Genomic DNA, 27,130 nt, shown 5'->3' on the forward strand with positions numbered 1-27,130 from the left:
ATTCTGTTATCGATACTCTTGTTCAGGCCAGAAAGCCTGTAACTAGAAAGATTTACCACAAAATTTGGAAAAAATATATCTGTTGGTGTGAATCTAAAGGATTCCCTTGGGACAAGGTTAAGATTCCTAAGATTTTATCCTTCCTTCAAGAAGGATTGGAAAAAGGATTATCTGCAAGTTCCCTGAAGGGACAGATTTCTGCCTTGTCTGTGTTACTTCACAAAAAGCTGGCAGCTGTGCCAGATGTTCAAGCTTTTGTTCAGGCTCTGGTTAGAATTAAGCCTGTTTACAAACCTTTGACTCCTCCTTGGAGTCTCAATTTAGTTCTTTCAGTTCTTCAGGGGGTTCCGTTTGAACCCTTACATTCCGTTGATATTAAGTTATTATCTTGGAAAGTTTTGTTTTTAGTTGCAATTTCTTCTGCTAGAAGAGTTTCAGAATGATCTGCTCTGCAGTGTTCTCCTCCTTATCTGGTGTTCCATGCAGATAAGGTGGTTTTACGTACTAAACCTGGTTTTCTTCCAAAAGTTGTTTCTAACAAAAACATTAACCAGGAGATTATCGTACCTTCTCTGTGTCCGAAACCAGTTTCAAAGAAGGAACGTTTGTTGCACAATTTGGATGTTGTTCGCGCTCTAAAATTCTATTTAGATGCTACAAAGGATTTTAGACAAACATCTTCCTTGTTTGTTGTTTATTCCGGTAAAAGGAGAGGTCAAAAAGCAACTTCTACCTCTCTCTCTTTTTGGATTAAAAGCATCATCAGATTGGCTTACGAGACTGCCGGACGGCAGCCTCCCGAAAGAATCACAGCTCATTCCACTAGGGCTGTGGCTTCCACATGGGCCTTCAAGAACGAGGCTTCTGTTGATCAGATATGTAGGGCAGCGACTTGGTCTTCACTGCACACTTTTACCAAATTTTACAAGTTTGATACTTTTGCTTCTTCTGAGGCTATTTTTGGGAGAAAGGTTTTGCAAGCCGTGGTGCCTTCCATTTAGGTGACCTGATTTGCTCCCTCCCTTCATCCGTGTCCTAAAGCTTTGGTATTGGTTCCCACAAGTAAGGATGACGTCGTGGACCGGACACACCTATGTTGGAGAAAACAGAATTTATGTTTACCTGATAAATTACTTTCTCCAACGGTGTGTCCGGTCCACGGCCCGCCCTGGTTTTTTTAATCAGGTCTGATATTTTATTTTCTTTAACTACAGTCACCACGGTACCATATGGTTTCTCCTATGCAAATATTCCTCCTTAACGTCGGTCGAATGACTGGGGTAGGCGGAGCCTAGGAGGGATCATGTGACCAGCTTTGCTGGGCTCTTTGCCATTTCCTGTTGGGGAAGAGAATATCCCACAAGTAAGGATGACGCCGTGGACCGGACACACCGTTGGAGAAAGTAATTTATCAGGTAAACATAAATTCTGTTTTCTCCGTTTCTCCAACATTGGTGTGTCCGGTCCACGGCGTCATCCATTACTTGTGGGAATATTCTCTTCCCCAACAGGAAATGGCAAAGAGCACAGCAAAAGCTGTCCATATAGCCCCTCCTCAGGCTCCGCCCCCCCCAGTCATTCTCTTTGCCGCTCTGAACAAGTAGCATCTCCACGGAGATGGTGAAGAGTATGTGGTGTTTAGTTGTAGTTTTTTATTCTTCTATCAAAAGTTTATTTTGAAATAGTACTGGTATGTACTATTTACTCTGAAACAGAAAGAGATGAAGAGTTCTGTTTAAAAGAGGAGTATGATTTTAGCAGCAGTAACTAAAATCAATTGCTGTTCCCACGCAGGACTGTTGAGCCCAGAGAACTTCAGTTGGGGGGAACAGTTTGCAGACTTTTCTGCTCAAGGTATGACTAGCCATTTTTCTAACAAGACTGTGTAATGCTGGAAGGCTGTCATTTTCCCTCATGGGGATCGGTAAGCCATTTTCTTAGACTCAGAAAGAATAAAGAGGCTTATTATGGGCTATTAACTGGTGGACACTCTTAAGGGCTAAATCGATTGTTTATTTAAGTTATTATTTAAAGTTTGAAGTGGATTTCACACTTTTTATTATTTGGGGAACGTTTTTATCGCCAGGCACTAGTTAAGACACCTTCCCAGTCAGGAAGGACCTTTCACTGTAGAAGGCAGAGCCTCATTTTCAATCGACATTATTGCGCAGTTTCTTTTGAGTGCAGTGCATGCAGCTGCATGTGAGAGGGTCTGGTATCCACTGAAAACGTTCCTAGAAGGCTTGAATTGGTATCGTATACCCCCCTGGGATAGGTGAAGTCGCAACAAAGGCTGGGACTGTAGTGCGGTTTCCGCATTTTAAGGGTTAACAGCTTGAAAATTGGGGTGCAATACTTTGAATGCATTAAGACACTGTGGTGAAAATTTGGTAAAGATTGGATAATTCCTTCATAGTTTTTCACATATTCAGTAATAAAGTGTGCCCTGTTTAACATTTAAAGAGACAGTAACGGTTTTGTTTAAAAACGGTTTTTGTGCTTTATTAACCAGTTTAAGCCTGTTTAACATGTCTGTACCTTCAGATAGATCATGTTCTGTATGTATGGAGGCCAAGGTGGTTCCCCCCTTCAAATGTATGCGATAATTGTGCCATGGCGTCCAAACAAAGTAAGGGCAGTACTGTCACATTTAGTAAGGTTGCCCAGGATGATTCCTCAGATGAAGGAAGTAGGGATGGTTCTGCATCCTCTCCTTCTGTGTCAATACCAGTTATGCCCGCGCAGGCGACCCCTAGTACTTCTAGCGCGCCAATGCTTGTTACTATGCAACAATTGACGGCAGTAATGGATAACTCCATAGCTAATATTTTATCCAAAATGCCAGGATTTCAGAGAGAGCGCGATTGCTCAGTTTTAAACACTGTAGAGCAGGAGGGCGCTGATGATAATTTATCTGTCATACCCTCACACCAGTCTGAAGTGGCAGTGAGGGAGGGTTTGTCAGATGGAGAAATTTCTGATACAGGAAGAATTTCTCAGCAGGCAGAACCTGATGTTGTGACATTTAAATTTAAATTCGAGCATCTCTGCGCATTACTTAAGGAGGTGCTATCTACTCTGGATGATTGTGACAATCTGGTCATCCCAGAAAATTTGTGCAAGATGGACAAGTTCCTAGAGGTCCCGGTGCACCCTGATGCCTTTCCGATACCTAAAAGGGTGGCGGACATAGTGAATAAGGAGTGGGAGAAGCCAGGCATACCTTTTGTCCCTCCTCCTATATTTAAGAAATTGTTCCCCATGGTCGACCCCAGGAAGGACACATGGCAAACAGTCCCTAAGGTCGAGGGGGCGGTTTCTACACTAGCCAAACGCATGACCATTCCCATTGAGGACAATTGTGCTTTCAAAGATCCTATGGATAAAAAATTGGAGGTTTGCTTAAAAAGATTTTTGTACAGCAAGGTTACCTCCTTCAACCTATTTCGTGCATTATTCCTGTCACTACAGCAGCGTGGTTCTGTTTCGAGGAACTGGAAAAGTCGCTCAGTAGGGAGACTCCATATGAGGAGGTCATGGACAGAATTCACGCACTTAAGTTAGCTAATTCCTTTATTTTAGACGCCGCTTTGCAGTTAGCGATATTAGCAGCGAAAAATTCAAGGTTTGCAATTGTGGTGCGTAGAGCGCTCTGGCTAAAGTCTTGGTCGGCGGATGTATCTTCCAAGACAAAATTGCTTAATATCCCTTTCAAGGGTAAGACCCTTTTTGGGCCAGAATTGAAAGAAATTATTTCAGACATCACTGGGGGAAAGGGCCATGCCCTCCCACAAGATAGGCCTTTCAAGGCTAAGAATAAGTCCAATTTTCGTTCCTTTCGCAATTTCAGGAACGGACCGGCTTCCAACTCTGCAGCTTCTAGACAAGAGGGTAACGCTTCCCAGACTAAACCAGCTTGGAAACCAATGCAAAGCTGGAACAAGGGTAAACAGGCCAAGAAGCCTGCTGCTGCTACCAAAACAGCATGAAGGGGTAGCCCCCGATCCGGGACCGGATCTAGTAGGGGGCAGACTCTCTCTCTTTGCTCAGGCTTGGGCAAGAGATGTTCAGGATCCCTGGGCACTAGAAATAGTCTCTCAGGGTTATCTTCTAGAATTCAAGGAACTACCCCCAAGGGGAAGGTTCCACATTTCTCACTTATCTTCAAACCAAATAAAGAGACAGGCATTCTTACATTGTGTAGAAGACCTGTTAAAGATGGGAGTGATACACCCAGTTCCAACTGTGGAACAAGGTCAGGGGTTTTACTCAAATCTGTTTGTAGTTCCCAAAAAAGAGGGAACTTTCAGACCAATTCTGGATTTAAAAATTCTAAACACATTTCTCAGAGTTCCATCGTTCAAAATGGAAACCATTCGAACAATTTTACCTACAATCCAGGAGGATCAATATATGACTACCGTGGATTTAAAGGATGCGTATCTACATATTCCTATCCACAAAGATCATCATCAGTTCCTAAGGTTCGCCTTTCTGGACAAACATTATCAGTTCGTGGCTCTCCCATTCGGACTAGCCACTGCTCCCAGAATTTTCACAAAGGTGCTCGGGTCCCTTCTAGCGGTTCTAAGACCGAGGGGCATTGCAGTGGCACCTTATCTGGACGACATTCTAATTCAAGCGTCGTCTCTTTCCAAGGCAAAGGCTCATACAGACATTGTTCTAGCCTTTCTCAGATCTCACGGGTGGAAGGTGAACGTAGAAAAGAGTTCCCTGTCTCCGTCGACAAGAATTCCCTTTTTGGGAACAATAATAGATTCTTTAGAAATGAAGATCTTCTTGACAGAAGTCAGAAAGTCAAAGCTTCTAAACGCTTGTCAAGTTCTTCTCTCTATTCTGCAGCCTTCCATAGCTCAGTGCATGGAAGTAGTAGGGTTGATGGTTGCAGCAATGGACATAGTTCCTTTTGCTCGAATTCATCTAAGGCCATTACAACTGTGCATGCTCAAGCAGTGGAATGGGGACTATACAGACTTGTCTCCAAAGATTCAAGTAGACTAGATGACCAGAGACTCACTCCGTTGGTGGTTGTCTCAGGGAATGAGTTTCCGCAGACCAGAGTGGGTCATTGTCACGACCGACGCCAGTCTATTAGGCTGGGGCGCGGTCTGGGATTCCCTGAAAGCTCAGGGTTTATGGTCTCGGGAAGAGTCTCTTCTCCCGATCAACATCCTGGAACTGAGAGCGATATTCAATGCTCTCCGGGCTTGGCCTCAACTAGCGAAGGCCGGATTCATAAGATTCCAGTCAGACAACATGACGACTGTAGCTTACATCAACCATCAGGGGGGAACAAGGAGTTCCTTGGCAATGAGAGAGGTATCCAAAATCATCAAATAGGCGGAGGATCACTCCTGCCACCTATCTGCAATCCACATCCCAGGAGTAGACAACTGGGAGGCGGATTATCTGAGTAGTCAGACTTTCCATCCGGGGGAGTGGGAACTCCACCCGGAGGTGTTTGCCCAGTTGACTCAATTATGGGGCATTCCAGACATGGATCTAATGGCGTCCCGTCAGAACTTCAAGGTTCCCGTGGGAATCCATGTTGACTCACCTAACTCCCACTTGAACCCTCAGAAATAGGAAGATATATAGAAATACGTTTCTTCTAGCTACCCCAACTTCTAACCTCCTCATATGCCCCTCTCCCCCCACACCTTCCCAGAAACCAAGACAGAAGCCCAATATCCTCACTAGCAGATAATGAGCGGAGAGGGGTCGGAAGGCCCCTCCATACTAATAGGAAACTATGATGTAACATGATAGTTAAAACCACACTACTTAATCACTTCCATTGACTGGATTGCTGTTCTAAGGATAACACCTTTATAGAAAGATGATATACGATTGTATACCCATGAAAGTTTACTATATATATATAAAAGGTGACCTCTGTAAAAACGTGGACTCCCTTGCAGGGAGAAACTTGCATTATCATTGGTATTCTACAGTTACTGAATCTTGCACATGTATATATACTTTTTATGCTTTATTGATTTTTGATGTTGTATATATCTTTACTGGAGAAAAGTAATCTGTTAACGATATGTCCTCAATAAAAAATGTTTAATAAAAAAAAAAAAAAAAAAAGAACTTCAAGGTTCCTTGCTACGGGTCCAGATCCAGGGATCCCAAGGCGACTCTAGTGGATGCATTAGTGGCGCCTTGGTCGTTCAACCTAGCTTATGCGTTTCCACCGTTCCCTCACCTTCCCAGGCTTGTAGCCAGGATCAAACAGGAGAAGGCCTCGGTGATTCTGATAGCTCCTGCGTGGCCGTGCAGGACTTGGTATGCAGACCTGGTGAATATGTCATCGGCTCCACCATGGAAGCTACCTTTGAGACAGGATCTTCTAGTACAAGGTCCATTCGAACATCCAAATCTAGTTTCTCTGCAGCTGACTGCTTGGAAATTGAACGCTTGATTTTATCCAAGCGTGGGTTTTCAGATTCAGTGATAGATACTCTGGTCCAAGCCAGAAAACCTGTGACTAGAAAGATTTACCATAAAATATGGAAAAGATATATCTGTTGGTGTGAATCCAAGGGATTCTCCTGTAGTAAGATTAAAATTCCTAAGATCCTCTCCTTTCTCCAAGAAGGTTTGGATAAGGGATTGTCAGCGAGTTCTCTAAAAGGGCAGATTTCTGCTTTATCTGTCTTGTTACACAAACGACTGGCAGCTGTGCCAGATGTACAGACCCTTGACTCCTCCTTGGAGTCTAAATTTAGTTCTTTCAGTTCTTCAAGGGGTTCCGTTTGAACCCTTACATTCCATAGATATCAAGTTACTATCTTGGAAAGTTCTGTTTTTGGTTGCTATTTCTTCTGCAAGAAGAGTTTCGGAATTATCTACTTTGCAGTGTAATACACCCTATCTGGTGTTCCATTCAGATAAGGTCGTTTTGTGTACTAAGCCTGGTTTTCTTCCGAAGGTTGTTTCGAACAGGAATATTAACCAGGAAATAGTTGTTCCTTCTCTGTGTCCGAATCCAGTTTCAAAGAAGGAACGTTTGTTACACAATTTAGATGTAGTTCGTGCTTTAAAGTTCTATTTAGAAGCAACTAAGGATTTTAGACAAACCTCATCTTTGTTTGTCGTTTACTCTGGTAAGAAGAGAGGACAAAAAGCTACGGCTACCTCTCTTTCTTTCTGGCTGAAAAGCATTATCCGATTGGCTTATGAGACTGCCGGACGGCAGCCTCCTGAACGAGTCACAGCTCACTCCACTAGAGCTGTGGCTTCCACATGGGCCTTCAAGAACGAGGCTTCTGTTGATCAGATATGTAAGGCAGCGACTTGGTCTTCTCTGCACACTTTTGCCAAATTTTACAAATTTGATACTTTTGCTTCTTCTGAGGCTGTTTTTGGGAGAAAGGTTTTGCAAGCCGTGGTGCCTTCTGTTTAGGTAACCTGATTTGCTCCCTCCCTTCATCCGTGTCCTAAAGCTTTGGTATTGGTTCCCACAAGTAATGGATGACGCTGTGGACCGGACACACCAATGTTGGAGAAAACAGAATTTATGCTTACCTGATAAATTACTTTCTCCAACGGTGTGTCCGGTCCACGGCCCGCCCTGGTTTTTTAATCAGGTTTGAAAAATTTCTTTCTCTATATACTACAGTCACCACGGCACCCTATAGTTTCTCATTTTTTCTCCTAACCGTCGGTCGAATGACTGGGGGGGCGGAGCCTGAGGAGGGGCTATATGGACAGCTTTTGCTGTGCTCTTTGCCATTTCCTGTTGGGGAAGAGAATATTCCCACAAGTAATGGATGACGCCGTGGACCGGACACACCGTTGGAGAAAGTAATTTATCAGGTAAGCATAAATTCTGTTTTTTTTTTGGTTTTAAATGTATTTATTTTTTTTGCTGTCAAAGTAAAACCTTTGGGTAATGAAGCCCACAGTTCCAAAGAGCAGATTTTCGGACACAAGGGAAAGTTTGTCTATGGATTAGCCTCTGTGTTTACTTTATATTTTGTTCCCACACACTATGAAAACATAAAACTTGACTTTAGATTCAGAATAAAAATGTTAGCAGGAAACTGTCCTGTTTTGCTTTTCACCTGGGTATTTTCCAGCAGTCTCATAACAGATTGAGTTTGAAAACGTGCTAAAGGCTTATTATCAATGCTTAATAAACCTTTTCTTATTTAAAGTACTATTCTGCCTTAATTAATTTTATATTTATTTTATACTGCATAAATGACATTTCATTTTTAACTTAGTGTTCAATGATTATTTTTATATATATGTATGTACTTATTTGTTTATATGCATACAATTGTAGCAAAATATTGGAGATAGTGTATAAAGAAATTATATGCCAAGATGCATTTTCCTCTTTAAACCACTGCTTATTGTGTTTGTTAACAAAAAAATGTGTTCTAACCTTAAAGCACGAGAATGGCAAAGCATATAATTTTCCCAGATAAGCTATATAGTTATTCCCATATCGTATTACTCCTATTTAAAGATACGGATATCTGCAGTTCATCACTTCTTTGCATTTCAGCACAAATCAAGGGTTTATAGCTTATGTCTATTGTTTTTTGCCGTTTGACTGTTAGTGTCATTCTGAAATATGTCTTTTTTTCGTTCCGTCCGCTATTATGGACGTAAGTATAGGGTTATAATTACCAACTACAATTTGGCAGGCTGCCCAACTGCATTTCAAAGATTAAACTGGGCTTGATGTATAAGGGTCAGAATGTTCTCTTTAGTAAAAGATTGAGGTCTTCACATCCTATATTACTGTATGAAACATAGTCATTATAGTGTGTAATATCTGTGTAGAACATATGGCTCTTTCCTTTGTTTTGATCAAGGAACCTAATTTTTATGTTGTTCTATACTCTGAATAAATAATTTATTCAATCAGATATCATTATAAGCGTTTTTAAATTATGGTTATGCTTGTAAAAGCTCCTCCTCTATATATACCTTCTTGGTAAATGGTAGTCTCATCAGTGGCACTTGAGTGGCTGTATTGGCAGTGAAGCATATGCAATAAACTTATCACCTCTAGCATTTTAACATTTCCATTTGGGCTTGTGAAGGCCCCAGACTCTTTTTGCGGTTTAGTGCACTTAGGTTTCTGTTACTATCCATAATTCATAAGTGGTTTGTTGTAATTTTTTTAATCTTAAAACAATTACATTATCATTTCATGTAGAATAACCAGGACTGGCCCTACAGGAGTTAATAAGGTGGACTATCACTTGTGGGACATCATCATGCTGGTTGACAATGGCATATATAGTTGTTCCCCCCCCCCCCAAATAGGCAGTGTTAGTGTTTTCTGGAGTTGGCAGTCCTGGGCGCCTCACTTATTCCGGCAGGATTGACTTCTCCTTTTGCAGTTGTGCTTTGCTATGGTCAAAGGTGGACTGGAAGAAGTAATAGGCTTGAGCAGTCCACTTTGTGGGCTTAGCAGAGAATGAGGTGACTAAAGCCATTATGACTGTCCACCGTAAAATTAAGTGATGCCCGTGGGTGGTAGGTTTCTCCCTGTCAGTGTGTATCATATGACTTGCTTTTGGTTAAAGTGTTATAACTTGTAAGACCTAGTTAGTATATATTGGCAATTATCATATATTTGTTTATATGCCCTTCAAAAGTAAAATCTTTTTATTTAGGGTCTATTGTCTGGTAGTAAAACTATTTTATTTTGTAGGAAGCTAAGAGTTAGCCTATAGATATTCTGGAAATCCTTTAAGGCGTTTATTAGAGGGGAGATAATAGCCTATTTATGTAAACGTAAAAAAAAATCTAAAGCAAGGGAGATCCAACTCGTAAAACAAGTGAAAAATAGTTATTAAATCATATATTGCTGTACCAACTAAGACTACATGGGAGAAATATTTAAGTATGACATAAAAGAGAATTATTCTTAAAGCAACAGGAAGATAAAAAACAAAAAGTGAAATTTAGGGGTAATTTTGGAAAATCAGATAAATTCCTTTCCATATTAACTAAAAATAACACTAATTTTAATCCTATTGTGACCATCAGAGAGAATGGACAGAGAACGACTGACCAGAAGACAATTAAGGAAGCGTTTTTTCAAATATTACAAAGAGATTTATACTAAAAGAGCGGTAAATCTACAAAACAAGGATACATTTTGGAATAAATGTATCACTCCTGTTTTTAATGCTCAAGATCTCTCAGAACTAAACACCCCTATTTCTAGTGATGAAGTCCTAACACACATACAAACAGCTAAAGGTGGTAAATTGCCAGGACCTAACTGCATCCCGGCTGAATTGTGCCTAAAAGAAGATATAGCCCTCACCTTAGTCAACTTATACAATCAATATTTTATTGAAAATAAAATGAATTCAAAATATTTTACTGCTTCCACAATCACATTGATTCTTAAAAAAAAACCAGACCCTGAAAATATTACCTCTTATAGACCTATTTCCCTTCTCAATAATGATTATAAAATCCTGATGTCCATAATGGCCGAGAGACTTAAAAAAAAACACACCTTGGTTCTTGAAGGGCAGAAACATCTCCAAGACAATTCATAGGGTACTTACGATATTGGAAATAAAGGGTGTGAGAATAGCAGGTCTGAAAATTAATAATTGTCTCACCGAAAACCTGATCTTGGAGAGAGGGACACAACAAGGGTGCCCACTATCACCCCTTCTCTTTAATATCTTGTTGGAACCTCTAGCAATTCTTTTACGATTTTTGAGTAATACAAAGTTCTCCATGAACCAATTCCTAGAGATTCCTAGAGATTGTAGTCCTATGGATCTCACCACCAAGATAGGTCTGCAAAATATCGGCCCTAGGGAAAGTGGTTTTGGATTGGATTACGGAAAAGCAATATGTAACCAATTTAGAACTTGAAAATAAAGTTGTAGCGCCATTTCTTTTAAAGGCCATCATTCATTGTACCAACCCTTCAATTCCAGATTATTTTCTTAAAATGCATGTGTTTAAAGGCCCAATCACGGCCTGGCAGAAATTTACACGGTTGACCACAGACTATCCAAATTTTTACTGATAAGAGGCAATCCAGAATTCCTCCCAGGTATTAACTCCCCAGTGTTTGCAGAATGGTCCGATAAGGGCATTAGAAATGTAATGCAGGTCACGGAAGATGGATTAGATAATATGAAAGCATTTGAAACACTTAAATGAGAATTTGCGGTACAAAAGAATAGTTTCTTTTCTTATCTTCAATTAAGACACTTTTTGTTTATCAGTAGAAAGTATAGTAGAAAGACTATAAATTGAGAAACACAGCCATCTTGCTAGGAAGAAATCTTATTCTAGCAAACTGGAAAGCCAAAAAGGCACTGACCTTTTCTAGGTTCTCTAAGGAAATTATAGATCTTATAATCATGGAACAATATCTTAGATCTCTAAAGCAATACCTAGGTAAGTGGACAGGACCAATTAGGACTTACCCAATGTACAGCATCAACTAATAGCACCACTCAGAAAACTGCAGGCAGAATAGTAAAGTGAATATAGATATATATCCTTTTAGCTAGGATTAAACATTTTTAATTACTCTGAATTATATTATGATTATCCGAGATAAGTTTGTCTCTTCTATTCGTTGCATATGATTGATATCTACCCAGTATATCTTGCCTATAATTAGCTACCAAAGATAAGGGCATTAGTGCCCTAAAAATGGCTAGATCTAGGTTAGGATCGATAATGATATTAGAAAAAGGTCTCTGTACATATATATTGATACCCCTATGTGATATATTATTGTTTTTGTGTGTGTGACAACTTGAAGATAAAATATAAAACTCCAGCAAAGTGAATGTAAGAATATAGATACATTATCCTTTGTGCATTATTCTTTCCATCTAATACGAGGAGAGTCCACGGCTTCATTCATTACTTGTGGGAATACAGAACCTGGCCACCAGGAGGAGGCAGACACACCCCAGCCAAAGGCTTAAATACCTCCCCCACTCCCCTCATCCCCCAGTTATTCTTTGCCTTTCGTCACTGGAGGATGGCAGAGAAGTGTCTTGGAATGTCCTTTTTCTACTGGCCATTGCTTCGGCACGCAGAGTGTCTGAATTAGCAGCCTTGCAATGTGAGCCCCCTTATCTGGTTTTCCATGTAGATAAGGCTGTCCTTCGCACTCAACTGGGATTTCTCTCTAAGGTTGTGTCTGATCGCAACATTAATCGGGAGATTGTGGTTCCTTCTTTGTGTCCTAAACCACCTTCTTTGAAAGAACGGTTACTTCATAACTTGGATGTGGTTCAAGCCTTGAAATTCTATCTTCAGGCTACAAAGGATTTCAGACAAATTTCTGTTTGTTTATTTGTTTATTTGGGGAAGCGCAAGGGGCAGAAGGCTTCTTTTACTTCCCTATCCTTTTGGCTGAGGAGCATGATTCGTTTGGCTTATGAGGAAGCGGGGCATAAGCCTCCTCAGAGGATTATGGCTCACTCAACTAGAGCTGTGGCTTCTTCTTGGGCCTTTAAGAATGAGGCCTCTATGGAGCAGATTTGTAGGGCGGCTACCTGGTCCTTCTTACATACTTTTACAAAGTTTTACAAATTTGACGTTTTTGCTTTGGCTGAAGCAGCTTTTGGGAGAGGTTTTGCAAGCTGTGGTGCCCTCAGAATAGGGTCCGCCTCCTTTTTACCCTCCCATTTTTCATTCAGTGTCCTTTAGAGCTTGGGTATTTATTTTTCACAAGTAATGTATGAAGCTGTGGATTCTCCTCATATTAGATGGAAAACAAATTATGCTTACCTGATAATTTCATTTCCATTGTTACGAGGAGAGTCCACAGTTCCCGCCCGGTTCTCCATTGGGCGGACCTAAATTTATTTTATTTTTCTTCTGGCACCTTTTATACACTGATATTTCTCCTACTGTTCCTTGTTCCCTAGGCAGAATGACTGGGGGATGAGGGGAGTGGGGGATGTATTTAAGCCTTTGGTTGGGGTGTCTTTGCCTCTTCCTGGTAGCCAGGTTCTATATTCCCACAAGTAATGAATGAAGCCATGGACTCTCCTCGTAACGATGGAAATTAAATTAACAGGTAAGCATAAATTATGTTTTTCCTTTCTGTTAAATTTGAACAGATTGATGGATAAATAATTAAAAAAAAAAAAGTTAGCCTATATCCTGTTTCTCTAAGGACCTATGTAATTTTTTTTGTCATACTTTTTTTTTTTTTTTTTTACCCTAGATTTTTAGATGAAACCCAAGAAGATCTTTCAAATGCTTCCAATATTTTTTTCTGATTTTTATTTATTCTGGGGTTCTAGTTTTTTTCTTGATCCTGGTCAGTTTTTCCGATATATTTCTTGTTTTGAATTCCTTGGCTTCCAGTATTCAAAATAGCACTTTTTACATTTCTTTATGGTCTTTTGGTTATTTAAGTGGTGAGTGTTCTCCAATTGTAGTTAGCAGTGTGATTATTTTTTTTCTCCAGTTGTTTCTTAAAACCTAGGTAACTTCCATTCAGTTTTGGATCTGAAACAGTTTGTTGAATGTCTTTAGGCCTTCTGTTAGTATTTCCTTCACCCTATTGTTTCCCTTTCTGGAATTATGTGTGGTTATCATTTTCTTTCTTCTCACTGATGCTTATATCCAATCATACTGTTTATTAGATCCTGTGGAATGTGTTATCTTTCATTTTGTGGCTTCCTTTGGATTGGGCATAATCTCAGGGGTCTTATGCTTTCAACAGAGGACATAGCGGGTCTCACTGATCTTTGTAGCCAAAATTTTCTTATGTCAAATTGTGATTGTTTTCCCGGGATTTTCTAGGATTCAGTTTTCAAGAGTTCTGTAACCTAGACAATATGACAACATTATAGTCTGAACTGTTCTATTAGGGAAAATCATGTCCATGTGTTTTTTTTTTTTTGTTTGTTTTTAAATATGGTTTAAATTACAGCATGTTAAAGGGACAGTTTACACTAATTTTCATATAGCTGCATGTAGCAGATACTACTATAAAGGATATGCACAGATACTGATCTAAAAATCCAATATAAAACCTTTTAAAAATGTTCTTAGAAGCTCCCAGTACTGTTGGTGGGGTTAGGCCGGGACCCCCAGTGAAAGGGTCTGGGAAAGCAAAAAGAGCAGACACTCCCTGCATATGAAAAAACAGATTACACAAACAGGAGCAACAGGACTCTGTAAACACGCGTATACATCTGAAACTTTGGGGCTTGGTTAGGCGTCTGAAAATTAGTACAATGCTATTATAAAATAAGAAAAAGTATCCATTGTTCCATAAACACCCGCAGATGGGCTGTACATAAATGTCTTGTAGATTATCTATTTATAAAGAAACATCTAGTGTACAATGTCCCTTTAAACAGTGCTCTTACAGCTACTTTTGGGTCCCTATTAAAGGCATAGAAAACTCAAAATGTAATTCCATAGAAAAAAATACTTTTTTTTAATTTTGCCATTTCTTCATGTAATTTAAAAGGCAGGAGTACATAGTAAAGTAAAATACTCTAATGTGCTAGAGCAATTATACTTTTGAGCTAGTGGGTGCCTCTAACTATGTTTGGCCACCTCAAAATGCATTATATAGCAGTAGTGCATCCAGCTCATGAACAAAACTGTATTATGTAGCAGTAGTGCATCATGCTCATGAACAGAACTGTATTATGTAGCAGTAGTGCATCATGCTCATGAACAGAACTGTATTATGTAGCAGTAGTGCATCATGCTCATGAACAGAACAGTATTATGTAGCAGTAGTGCATCATGCTCATGAACAGAACTGTATTATGTAGCAGTAGTGCATCATGCTCATGAACAGAACTGTATTATGTAACAGTAGTGCATCATGCTCATGAACAGAACTGTATTATGTAGCAGTAATGCATCATGCTCATGAACAGAACTGTATTATGTAGCAGTAGTGCATCATGCTCATGAACAGAACAGTATTATGTAACAGTAGTGCATCATGCTCATGAACAGAACAGTATTATGTAGCAGTAGTGCATCATGCTCATGAACAGAACTGTATTATGTAGCAGTAGTGCATCATGCTCATGAACAGAACAGTATTATGTAGCAGTAGTGCATCATGCTCATGAACAGAACTGTATTATGTAGCAGTAGTGCATCATGCTCATGAACAGAACTGTATTATGTAGCAGTAGTGCATCATGCTCATGAACAGAACAGTATTATGTAGGAGTAGTGCATCATGCTCATGAACAGAACTGTATTATGTAGCAGTAGTGCATCATGCTCATGAACAGAACTGTATTATGTAGCAGTAGTGCATCATGCTCATGAACAGAACTGTATTATGTAGCAGTAGTGCATCAAGCTCATGAACAGAACTGTATTATGTAGCAGTAGTGCATCATGCTCATGAACAGAACTGTATTATGTAGCAGTAGTGCATCATGCTCATGAACAGAACTGTATTATGTAGCAGTAATGCATCAAGCTCATGAACAGAACTGTATTATGTAGCAGTAATGCATCAAGCTCATGAACAGAACAGTATTATGTAGCAGTAATGCATCAAGCTCATGAACAGAACTGTATTATGCAGCAGTAGTGCATCATGCTCATGAACAGAACAGTATTATGTAACAGTAGTGCATAAAGCTCATGAACAGAACTGTATTATGTAGCAGTAATGCATCATGCTCATGAACAGAACTGTATTATGTAACAGTAGTGCATCATGCTCATGAACAGAACTGTATTATGTAGCAGTATTGCATCAAGCTCATGAACAGAAGTGCATTGATGCACAGAGCTGACCGCAAAGAAGTGTCTAACACATTTGCAAGTGTTTAATGCATAAGCCTCTTTTCTAGGGCTTGAGAAATTTGATCAATATCTGTGAGCCCGCCAAACAATTTAGGAGCCATAGATATTTGGCTGCCATATGAAAAACGAAAAAAATAAATCAGCATATGCAAATGTGGCCTTTTTTTTGTGTGTGTTCTATACCCCTCTAAATGACCCTATCAGAAGTAATAACATAAACATTCTCAAACATCTTTACAATAGGTATGTCCCTGCATTGCAAAATAATGCCAATTTTGCTAACAAAACTGTTTCGAATTATTTTAAAACATTTATTTTGTTTGCAAATATTTTTCAATGCAGTGAATTGCTTATGCATATGTAAAAATGTAATGGATTAATGTTATCATTTTTCCTTAAAGAATGATGCAATGTTTGTAAATGACACATTTTCTGCTTTGTAACTTTTTTTTTTTTTCCAGGGAGATTTGATGAAAGCGTCATAGAAGAAAGACGCCAGTGTGCTGAAGATTTACTGCAGTTTTCCGCAAATATCCCAGCCCTTTACAACAGTAGTCATTTAGAAGATTTTTTTAAGGTACATTGCTAGAAATCTGTTGAACTCACATTTTAAAAACTGTATTTGCTGAATAGTGAACATTTTGATGTTTAGATATCATTTAATTTTTATAGAAAATTCAAATGTAAAAATTGATTTTTCAGCATTGTTTAATATTAGAAAATACTGAGGTCTATAATGTGTTTTGTGTTTCTGTTTGTCATAGGATGGAGAAGTGCATGATGGATCTGATCTGATTGGTCCTGCTGAAAGTTATTCAGATTACTGTACAGACAGTCTGTCAGACTGTAGCTCGGATGGTGAGTTTAATTCACAAATATATACTTCTTTTGATGCATGTGTTATTGACAAGGAGTGACTGTTACATAAAACTGAACAATTAAGAAAATCAGAAATCAGTGAATAGTATGTTTGTGTGTGTGTAATAAAAAAAACGAACACCAGCTGAATAACTTGTTAGCTTGTTCTATGGCGATTTACCACTTGGTAACCCTAGACTATCAACTTGGTCTTCATTGTGTCTCGTCAGTGAGGTCAAGCCATATTCCTTTAAGCTCATTGGGCAAGGATATATATATGTATGTATATATATATATATATATATATATATGTACAAAAAGAAAGAAAAAAAGAGAGTTGTAGATCAAAGGCGCTAACTGCTAGAAATATATCCAAGAAAAAGCTAATATATCTAGTATCTCTGATATATATATATATATATATATATATATATATATATTTATATATATATATATATATATATATATATATATATATATATATATATATGCAAATGTCCAGTACTTACTGGTCAATGGTTATTCGAATAATGATCCAAATAATAAACAGAACATCAATAATAATAAAAAGCAATATCAATTCAAATAACCATGTATTTGTGTATACACAGAGACACAGAAACAGTAGCTGTATATAAAGTATAGCAATATTGCAGAGAAAAACGGTGCATCAGATCCCGGTCCCAGTAGGGTGTCTAGTTACACTTCTTACCTCCAATAAGTATGAGGTAAGTGCCGCGCAGTGTAGGGAGAGTCTCTCTGGAGCACCGGGAGTTTGCCACACCGATTGATAGAAGTGAGTCTGGCTTTGAGATCCGAGCGTATAACATGAAAAAGAAATGAGAGCAACACTAGTGCAACACTGTATGGATATATAAACAGGTGCTTTATTTCACTATCAAATGCTCACATTATAAAACCTTAATAACATATGTGGTAATCAATATACACATAAAAATAGGTAGTCAATGCAACGTCCTATCTTGTCCCTCCACAAAAAGTCTCAAAGTTCAAGAAGCTATGCACAAACGTGTTAGATCCTGACGTGTTTCCAAGGTATTGTGTATTGAGGAAGAAGGTGATAATACACAATACCTTCAAAACGCGTCAGAATCTATAACGTTTGTGAATAGCTTCTTGAACTTTGAGATCTTTGGTGGAGGGACAAGATCGGATGTTATATTGACTACATTTTCTGTAGTTGGATCATTGGTTTCCTTAGTCTATGATAATCGTGCATACAAATAAATGATTTCTATATTATTTCTCTTTATGCTTTTGTCCTAAATGTAAACGTGCTCCTTGCCTGTCCGTAAGAGTTTTAGCACAAGATAGCAGCATTAAATACAAAAATTCTATTAACGTTGTCTAAGATAATATTAAGATTCAATATAAGCTTTTCAGAACAAAACTTTTTTCTTTTCTTTTTTCTTTCATGTAATTAGCAAGATTCCATGAGCTAGTGACGTATGGGATATACATTCCTACCAGGAGGGGCAAAGTTTCCCAAACCTCAAAATGCCTATAAATACACCCCTCACCACACCCACAAATCAGTTTTACAAACTTTGCCTCCTATGGAGGTGGTGAAGTAAGTTTGTGCTAGATTCTACGTTGATATGCGCTCCGCAGCAGGTTGGAGCCCGGTTTTCCTCTCAGCGTGCAGTGAATGTCAGAGGGATGTGAGGAGAGTATTGCCTGTTTGAATTCAATGATCTCCTTCTACGGGGTCTATTTCATAGGTTCTCTGTTATCGGTCGTAGAGATTTATCTCTTACCTCCCTTTTCAGATTGACGATATACTCTTATATATATATATATATACCATTTCCTCTGCTGATTTTCGTTTCAGTACTGGTTTGGCTTTCTACAAACATGTAGATGAGTGTCCTGGGGTAAGTAAGTCTTATTTTCTGTGACACTCTAAGCTATGGTTGGGCACTTTTTTATAAAGTTCTAAATATATGTATTCAAACATTTATTTGCCTTGACTCAGGATGTTCAACATTCCTTATTTTCAGACAGTCAGTTTCATATTTGGGATAATGCATTTGAATCAATCATTTTTCTTACCTTAAAAATTTGACTTTTTTTTCCCTGTGGGCTGTTAGGCTCGCAGGGGCTGAAAATGCTTCATTTTATTGTGTCATTCTTGGCGCGGACTTTTTTGGCGCAAAAAATCTTTTCTGTTTCCGGCGTCATACGTGTCGCCGGAAGTTGCGTCATTTTTTACGTTCTTTTGCGCCAAAAGTGTCGGCGTTCCGGACGTGGCGTCATTTTTGGCGCCAAAAGCATTTAGGCGCCAAATAATGTGGGCGTCTTATTTGGCGCTAAAAAAATATGGGCGTCGCTTTTGTCTCCACATTATTTAAGTCTCATTTTTCATTGCTTCTGGTTGCTAGAAGCTTGTTCCTTGGCATTTTTTCCCATTCCTGAAACTGTCATTTAAGGAATTTGATCAATTTTGCTTTATATGTTGTTTTTTTCTCTTACATATTGCAAGATGTCTCACGTTGCATCTGAGTCAGAAGATACTTCAGGAAAATCGCTGTCTGGTGCTGGAACTACCAAAGCTAAGTGTATCTGCTGTAAACTTTTGGTAGCTGTTCCTCCAGCTGTTGTTTGTATTAATTGTCATGACAAACTTGTTAATGCAGATAATATTTCCTTTAGTAATGTACCATTACCTGTTGCAGTTCCATCAACATCTAATGTTCAGAGTGTTCCTGATAACATAAGAGATTTTGTTTCTGAATCCATCAAGAAGGCTATGTCTGTTATTCCTCCTTCTAGTAAACATAAAAAATCTTTTAAAACTTCTCTTTATACAGATAAATTTTTAAATGAACATCATCATTCTGATTCTAATGACTCTTCTGGTTCAGAGCATTCTGTCTCAGAGGTTGATGCTGATAAATCTTCATATTTATTTAAAATGGAATTTATTCGTTCTCTACTTAAAGAAGTACTAATTGCTTTAGAAATTGAGGATTCTGGTCCTCTTGATACTAAATCTAAACGTTTAGATAAGGTCTTTAAATCTCCTGTGGTTATTCCAGAAGTTTTTCCTGTTCCTGGTGCTATTTCTGAAGTAATTTCCAGAGAATGGAATAATTTGGGTAATTCATTTACTCCTTCTAAACGTTTTAAGCAATTATATCCTGTGCCGTCTGACAGATTAGAATTTTGGGACAAAATCCCTAAAGTTGATGGGGCTATTTCTACCCTTGCTAAACGTACTACTATTCCTACGGCAGATGGTACTTCGTTTAAGGATCCTTTAGATAGGAAAATTGAATCCTTTCTAAGAAAAGCTTATCTGTGTTCAGGTAATCTTCTTAGACCTGCTATATCATTGGCTGATGTTGCTGCAGCTTCAACTTTTTGGTTGGAAACTTTAGCGCAACAAGTAACAGATCATGATTCTCATATTATTATTCTTCTTCAACATGCTAATCATTTTATCTGTGATGCCATTTTTGATATTATCAGAGTGGATGTCAGGTTTATGTCTCTAGCTATTTTAGCTAGAAGAGCTTTATGGCTTAAAACTTGGAATGCTGATATGTCTTCTAAATCGACTCTACTTTCCATTTCTTTCCAGGGTAACAAATTATTTGGTTCTCAGTTGGATTCTATTATCTCAACTGTTACTGGTGGGAAAGGAACTTTTTTACCACAGGATAAAAAATCTAAGGGTAAAAACAGGGCTAATAATCGTTTTCGTTCCTTTTGTTTCAACAAAGAACAAAAGCCTGATCCTTCATCCTCAGGAGCAGTTTCAGTTTGGAAACCATCTCCAGTCTGGAATAAATCCAAGCCTTCTAGAAAAGCAAAGCCAGCTTCTAAGTCCACATGAAGGTGCGGCCCTCATTCCAGCTCAGCTGGTAGGGGGCAGGTTAAGTTTTTTTCAAAGAAATTTGGATCAATTCTGTTCACAATCTTTGGATTCAGAACATTGTTTCAGAAGGGTACAGAATTGGTTTCAAGATAAGACCTCCTGCAAAGAGATTTTTTCTTTCCCGTGTCCCAGTAAATCCAGTGAAAGCTCAAGCATTTCTGAAATGTGTTTCAGATCTAGATTTTGCTGGAGTAATTATGCCAGTTCCAGTTCTGGAACAGGGGCTGGGGTTTCTCCAACATAGGTGTGTCCGGTCCACGGCGTCATCCTTACTTGTGGGATATTCTCTTCCCCAACAGGAAATGGCAAAGAGCCCAGCAAAGCTGGTCACATGATCCCTCCTAGGCTCCGCCTACCCCAGTCATTCTCTTTGCCGTTGTACAGGCAACATCTCCACGGAGATGGCTTAGAGTTTTTTAGTGTTTAACTGTAGTTTTTCATTATTCAATCAAGAGTTTGTTATTTTCAAATAGTGCTGGTACGTACTATTTACTCAGAAACAGAAAAGAGATGAAGAATTCTGTTTGTATGAGGAAAATGATTTTAGCAACCGTAACTAAAATCCATGGCTGTTCCACACAGGACTGTTGAGAGCATTAACTTCAGTTGGGGGAACAGTTTGCAGTCCTTTGCTGCTTGAGGTATGACACATTCTAACAAGACGATGTAATGCTGGAAGCTGTCATTTTCCCTATGGGATCCGGTAAGCCATGTTTATTACGATTGTAAATAAGGGCTTCACAAGGGCTTATTTAGACTGTAGACATTTTTTGGGCTAAATCGATTGATATTAACACTTATTTAGCCTTGAGGAATCATTTATTCTGGGTATTTTGATATAATTATATCGGCAGGCACTGTTTTAGACACCTTATTCTTTAGGGGCTTTCCCAAAGCATAGGCAGAGTCTCATTTTCGCGCCGGTGTTGCGCACTTGTTTTTGAGAGGCATGGCATGCAGTCGCATGTGAGAGGAGCTCTGATACTGATAAAAGACTTCTGAAGGCATCATTTGGTATCGTATTCCCCTTGGGTTTGGTTGGGTCTCAGCAAAGCAGATACCAGGGACTGTAAAGGGGTTAAAGCTTAAAACGGCTCCGGTTCCGTTATTTTAAGGGTTAAAGCTTCCAAAATTGGTGTGCAATATTTTCAAGGCTTTAAGACACTGTGGTGAAAGTTTGGTGAATTTTGAACAATTCCTTCATGTTTTTTCGCAATTGCAGTAATAAAGTGTGTTCAGTTTAAAATTTAAAGTGACAGTAACGGTTTTATTTCAAAACGTTTTTTGTACTTTCTTATCAAGTTTATGCCTGTTTAACATGTCTGAACTACCAGATAGACTGTGTTCTGAATGTGGGGAAGCCAGAATTCCTATTCATTTAAATAAATGTGATTTATGTGATAATGACAATGATGCCCAAGATGATTCCTCAAGTGAGGGGAGTAAGCATGGTACTGCATCATTCCCTCCTTCGTCTACACGAGTCTTGCCCACTCAGGAGGCCCCTAGTACATCTAGCGCGCCAATACTCCTTACTATGCAACAATTAACGGCTGTAATGGATAATTCTGTCAAAAACATTTTAGCCAAAATGAACCCTTGTCAGCGTAAGCGTGGATGCTCTGTTTTAGTTACTGAAGAGCATGACGACGCTGATATTAATATCTCTGAAGGGCCCCTAACCCAATCTGAGGGAGCCAGGGAGGTTTTGTCTGAGGGAGAAATTACTGATTTAGGGAACATTTCTCAGCAGGCTGAATCTGATGTGATTACTTTTAAATTTAAATTGGAACATCTCCGCATTTTGCTTAAGGAGGTATTATCCACTCTGGATGATTGTGAAAATTTGGTCATCCCAGAGAAACTATGTAAAATGGACAAGTTCCTAGAGGTGCCGGGGCTCCCAGAAGCTTTTCCTATACCCAAGCGGGTGGCGGACATTGTTAATAAAGAATGGGAAAGGCCCGGTATTCCTTTCGTCCCTCCCCCCATATTTAAAAAATTGTTTCCTATGGTCGACCCCAGAAAGGACTTATGGCAGTCAGTCCCCAAGGTCGAGGGAGCGGTTTCTACTTTAAACAAACGCACCACTATTCCCATAGAGGATAGTTGTGCTTTCAAAGATCCTATGGATAAAAAATTAGAAGGTTTGCTTAAAAAGATGTTTGTTCAGCAGGGTTACCTTCTACAACCCATTTCATGCATTGTCCCTGTCACTACAGCCGCATATTTCTGGTTTGATGAACTGATTAAGGTGCTCGATAGTGACTCTCCTCCTTATGAGGAGATTATGGACAGAGTCAATGCTCTCAAATTGGCTAATTCTTTCACTCTAGACGCCTCTTTGCAATTGGCTAAGTTAGCGGCTAAGAATTCTGGGTTTGCTATTGTGGCGCGCAGAGCGCTTTGGTTGAAATCTTGGTCGGCTGATGCGTCTTCCAAGAACAAGCTACTAAACATTCCTTTCAAGGGGAAAACGCTGTTTGGTCCTGACTTGAAAGAGATTATCTCTGATATCACTGGGGGTAAGGGCCATGCCCTTCCTCAGGATCGGCCTTTTAAGGCAAAAAATAGACCTAATTTTCGTCCCTTTCGTAAAAACGGACCAGCCCAAGGTGCTACGTCCTCTAAGCAAGAGGGTAATACTTCTCAGGCCAAGCCAGCTTGGAGACCAATGCAAGGCTGGAACAAGGGAAAGCAGGCAAAGAAACCTGCCACTGCTACCAAGACAGCATGAAATATCGGCCCCCGATCCGGGACCGGATCTGGTGGGGGGCAGACTCTCTCTCTTCGCTCAGGCTTGGGCAAGAGATGTTCTGGATCCTTGGGCGCTAGAAATAGTCTCCCAGGGTTATCTTCTGGAATTCAAGGGACTTCCCCCAAGGGGAAGGTTCCACAGGTCTCAGTTGTCTTCAGACCACATAAAAAGACAGGCGTTCTTACATTGTGTAGAAGACCTGTTAAAAATGGGAGTGATTCATCCTGTTCCATTGAGAGAACAAGGGATGGGGTTCTACTCCAATCTGTTCATAGTTCCCAAAAAAGAGGGAACGTTCAGACCAATCCTAGATCTCAAGATCTTAAACAAATTTCTCAAGGTCCCATCTTTCAAGATGGAAACCATTCGAACTATCCTTCCTTCCATCCAGGAAGGTCAATTCATGACCACGGTGGATTTAAAGGATGCGTATCTACATATTCCTATCCACAAGGAACATCATCGGTTCCTAAGGTTTGCATTCCTGGACAAACATTACCAGTTCGTGGCGCTTCCTTTCGGATTAGCCACTGCTCCAAGGATTTTCACAAAGGTACTAGGGTCCCTTCTAGCTGTGCTAAGACCAAGGGGCATTGCAGTTGTACCTTACCTGGACGACATTCTGATTCAAGCGTCGTCCCTCCCTCGAGCAAAGGCTCACACGGACATCGTCCTGGCCTTTCTCAGATCGCACGGCTGGAAAGTGAACGTGGAAAAGAGTTCTCTATCCCCGTCAACAAGGGTTCCCTTCTTGGGAACAATTATAGACTCCTCAGAAATGAGGATTTTTCTAACAGAGGCCAGAAAGACAAAGCTTCTGGACTCTTGTCGAATACTTCATTCCGTTCCTCTTCCTTCCGTAGCTCAGTGCATGGAAGTGATCGGGTTGATGGTAGCGACAATGGACATAGTTCCTTTTGCGCGCATTCATCTAAGACCATTACAACTGTGCATGCTCAGTCAGTGGAATGGGGACTATACAGACTTGTCTCCAAAGATACAAGTAAATCAGAGGACCAGAGACTCACTCCGTTGGTGGCTGTCCCTGGACAACCTGTCACGAGGGATGACATTCCACAGACCAGAGTGGGTCATTGTCACGACCGACGCCAGTCTGATGGGCTGGGGCGCGGTCTGGGGATCCCTGAAAGCTCAGGGTCTTTGGTCTCGGGAAGAATCTCTTCTACCGATAAATATTCTGGAACTGAGAGCGATATTCAATGCTCTCAAGGCTTGGCCTCAGCTAGCGAGGACCAAGTTCATACGGTTTCAATCAGACAACATGACGACTGTTGCGTACATCAACCATCAGGGGGGAACAAGGAGTTCCCTAGCGATGGAAGAAGTGACCAAGATTATTCTATGGGCGGAGTCTCACTCCTGCCACCTGTCTGCTATCCACATCCCGGGAGTGGAAAATTGGGAAGCGGATTTTCTGAGTCGTCAGACATTGCATCCGGGGGAGTGGGAACTCCATCCGGAAATCTTTGCCCAAGTCACTCAACTTTGGGGCATTCCAGACATGGATCTGATGGCCTCTCGTCAGAACTTCAAAGTTCCTTGCTACGGGTCCAGATCCAGGGATCCCAAGGCGGCTCTAGTGGATGCACTAGTAGCACCTTGGACCTTCAAACTAGCTTATGTGTTCCCGCCGTTTCCTCTCATCCCCAGGCTGGTAGCCAGGATCAATCAGGAGAGGGCGTCGGTGATCTTGATAGCTCCTGCGTGGCCACGCAGGACTTGGTATGCAGATCTGGTGAATATGTCATCGGCTCCACCTTGGAAGCTACCTTTGAGACGAGACCTTCTTGTTCAGGGTCCGTTCGAACATCCGAATCTGGTTTCACTCCAGCTGACTGCTTGGAGATTGAACGCTTGATTTTATCGAAGCGAGGTTTCTCAGATTCTGTTATCGATACTCTTGTTCAGGCCAGAAAGCCTGTAACTAGAAAGATTTACCACAAAATTTGGAAAAAATATATCTGTTGGTGTGAATCTAAAGGATTCCCTTGGGACAAGGTTAAGATTCCTAGGATTCTATCCTTCCTTCAAGAAGGATTGGAAAAAGGATTATCGGCAAGTTCCCTGAAGGGACAGATTTCTGCCTTGTCGGTGTTACTTCACAAAAAACTGGCAGCTGTGCCAGATGTTCAAGCCTTTGTTCAGGCTCTGGTTAGAATCAAGCCTGTTTACAAACCTTTGACTCCTCCTTGGAGTCTCAATCTAGTTCTTTCAGTTCTTCAGGGGGTTCCGTTTGAACCCTTACATTCCGTTGATATTAAGTTATTATCTTGGAAAGTTTTGTTTTTAGTTGCAATTTCTTCTGCTAGAAGAGTTTCAGAATTATCTGCTCTGCAGTGTTCTCCTCCTTATCTGGTGTTCCATGCAGATAAGGTGGTTTTACGTACTAAACCTGGTTTTCTTCCAAAAGTTGTTTCTAACAAAAACATTAACCAGGAGATTATCGTACCTTCTCTGTGTCCGAAACCAGTTTCAAAGAAGGAACGCTTGTTGCACAATTTGGATGTTGTTCGCGCTCTAAAATTCTATTTAGATGCTACAAAGGATTTTAGACAAACATCTTCCCTGTTTGTTGTTTATTCAGGTAAAAGGAGAGGTCAAAAAGCAACTTCTACCTCTCTCTCTTTTTGGATTAAAAGCATCATCAGATTGGCTTACGAGACTGCCGGACGGCAGCCTCCCGAAAGAATCACGGCTCATTCCACTAGGGCTGTGGCTTCCACATGGGCCTTCAAGAACGAGGCTTCTGTTGATCAGATATGTAGGGCAGCGACTTGGTCTTCACTGCACACTTTTACCAAATTTTACAAGTTTGATACTTTTGCTTCTTCTGAGGCTATTTTTGGGAGAAAGGTTTTGCAAGCCGTGGTGCCTTCCATTTAGGTGACCTGATTTGCTCCCTCCCTTCATCCGTGTCCTAAAGCTTTGGTATTGGTTCCCACAAGTAAGGATGACGCCGTGGACCGGACACACCTATGTTGGAGAAAACAGAATTTATGTTTACCTGATAAATTTCTTTCTCCAACGGTGTGTCCGGTCCACGGCCCGCCCTGGTTTTTTAATCAGGTCTGATAATTTATTTTCTTTAACTACAGTCACCACGGTACCATATGGTTTCTCCTATGCTATTATTCCTCCTTAACGTCGGTCGAATGACTGGGGTAGGCGGAGCCTAGGAGGGATCATGTGACCAGCTTTGCTGGGCTCTTTGCCATTTCCTGTTGGGGAAGAGAATATCCCACAAGTAAGGATGACGCCGTGGACCGGACACACCGTTGGAGAAAGAAATTTATCAGGTAAACATAAATTCTGTTTTTATTCGAATCTCTTCATTGTACCAAAGAAGGAGAATTCCTTCAGACCAGTTCTGGATCTAAAAATATTGAATCGTTATGTAAGGATACCAACGTTCAAAATGGTAACTGTAAGGACTATCTTGCCTTTTGTTCAGCAAGGGCATTATATGTCCACAATAGATTTACAGGATGCATATCTGCATATTCCGATTCATCCAGATCACTATCAGTTCCTGAGATTCTCTTTCCTGGACAAGCATTACCAGTTTGTGGCTCTGCCGTTTGGCCTAGCTACAGCTCCAAGAATTTTTACAAAGGTTCTCGGTGCCCTTCTGTCTGTAATCAGAGAACAGGGTATTGTGGTATTTCCTTATTTGGACGATATCTTGGTACTTGCTCAGTCTTCACATTTAGCAGAATCTCATACGAATCGACTTGTGTTGTTTCTTCAAGATCATGGTTGGAGGATCAATTCACTAAAAAGTTCATTGATTCCTC

At 40.1% G+C, this 27,130-nt stretch overlaps 1 protein-coding gene across 4 annotated transcripts in view; it reads left to right on the forward strand.

Annotated features, from left to right (window-relative positions):
* RPS6KC1 (ribosomal protein S6 kinase C1) overlaps window positions 1–27,130 on the forward strand; it is a 687,051-nt gene that overhangs the window by 66,115 nt on the left and 593,806 nt on the right. For all 4 annotated transcript variants that reach the window (XM_053712472.1, XM_053712474.1, XM_053712473.1 and 1 more), the window contains 2 exons: window positions 16,260–16,375; window positions 16,563–16,656. In XM_053712472.1, the coding sequence (XP_053568447.1) occupies window positions 16,260–16,375; window positions 16,563–16,656 (210 nt within the window). The remainder of the gene's footprint in view (window positions 1–16,259; window positions 16,376–16,562; window positions 16,657–27,130) is intronic.

Source organism: Bombina bombina, chromosome 4 (assembly GCF_027579735.1).
Source record: "Bombina bombina isolate aBomBom1 chromosome 4, aBomBom1.pri, whole genome shotgun sequence".
Lineage (NCBI taxonomy): Eukaryota > Metazoa > Chordata > Amphibia > Anura > Bombinatoridae > Bombina > Bombina bombina.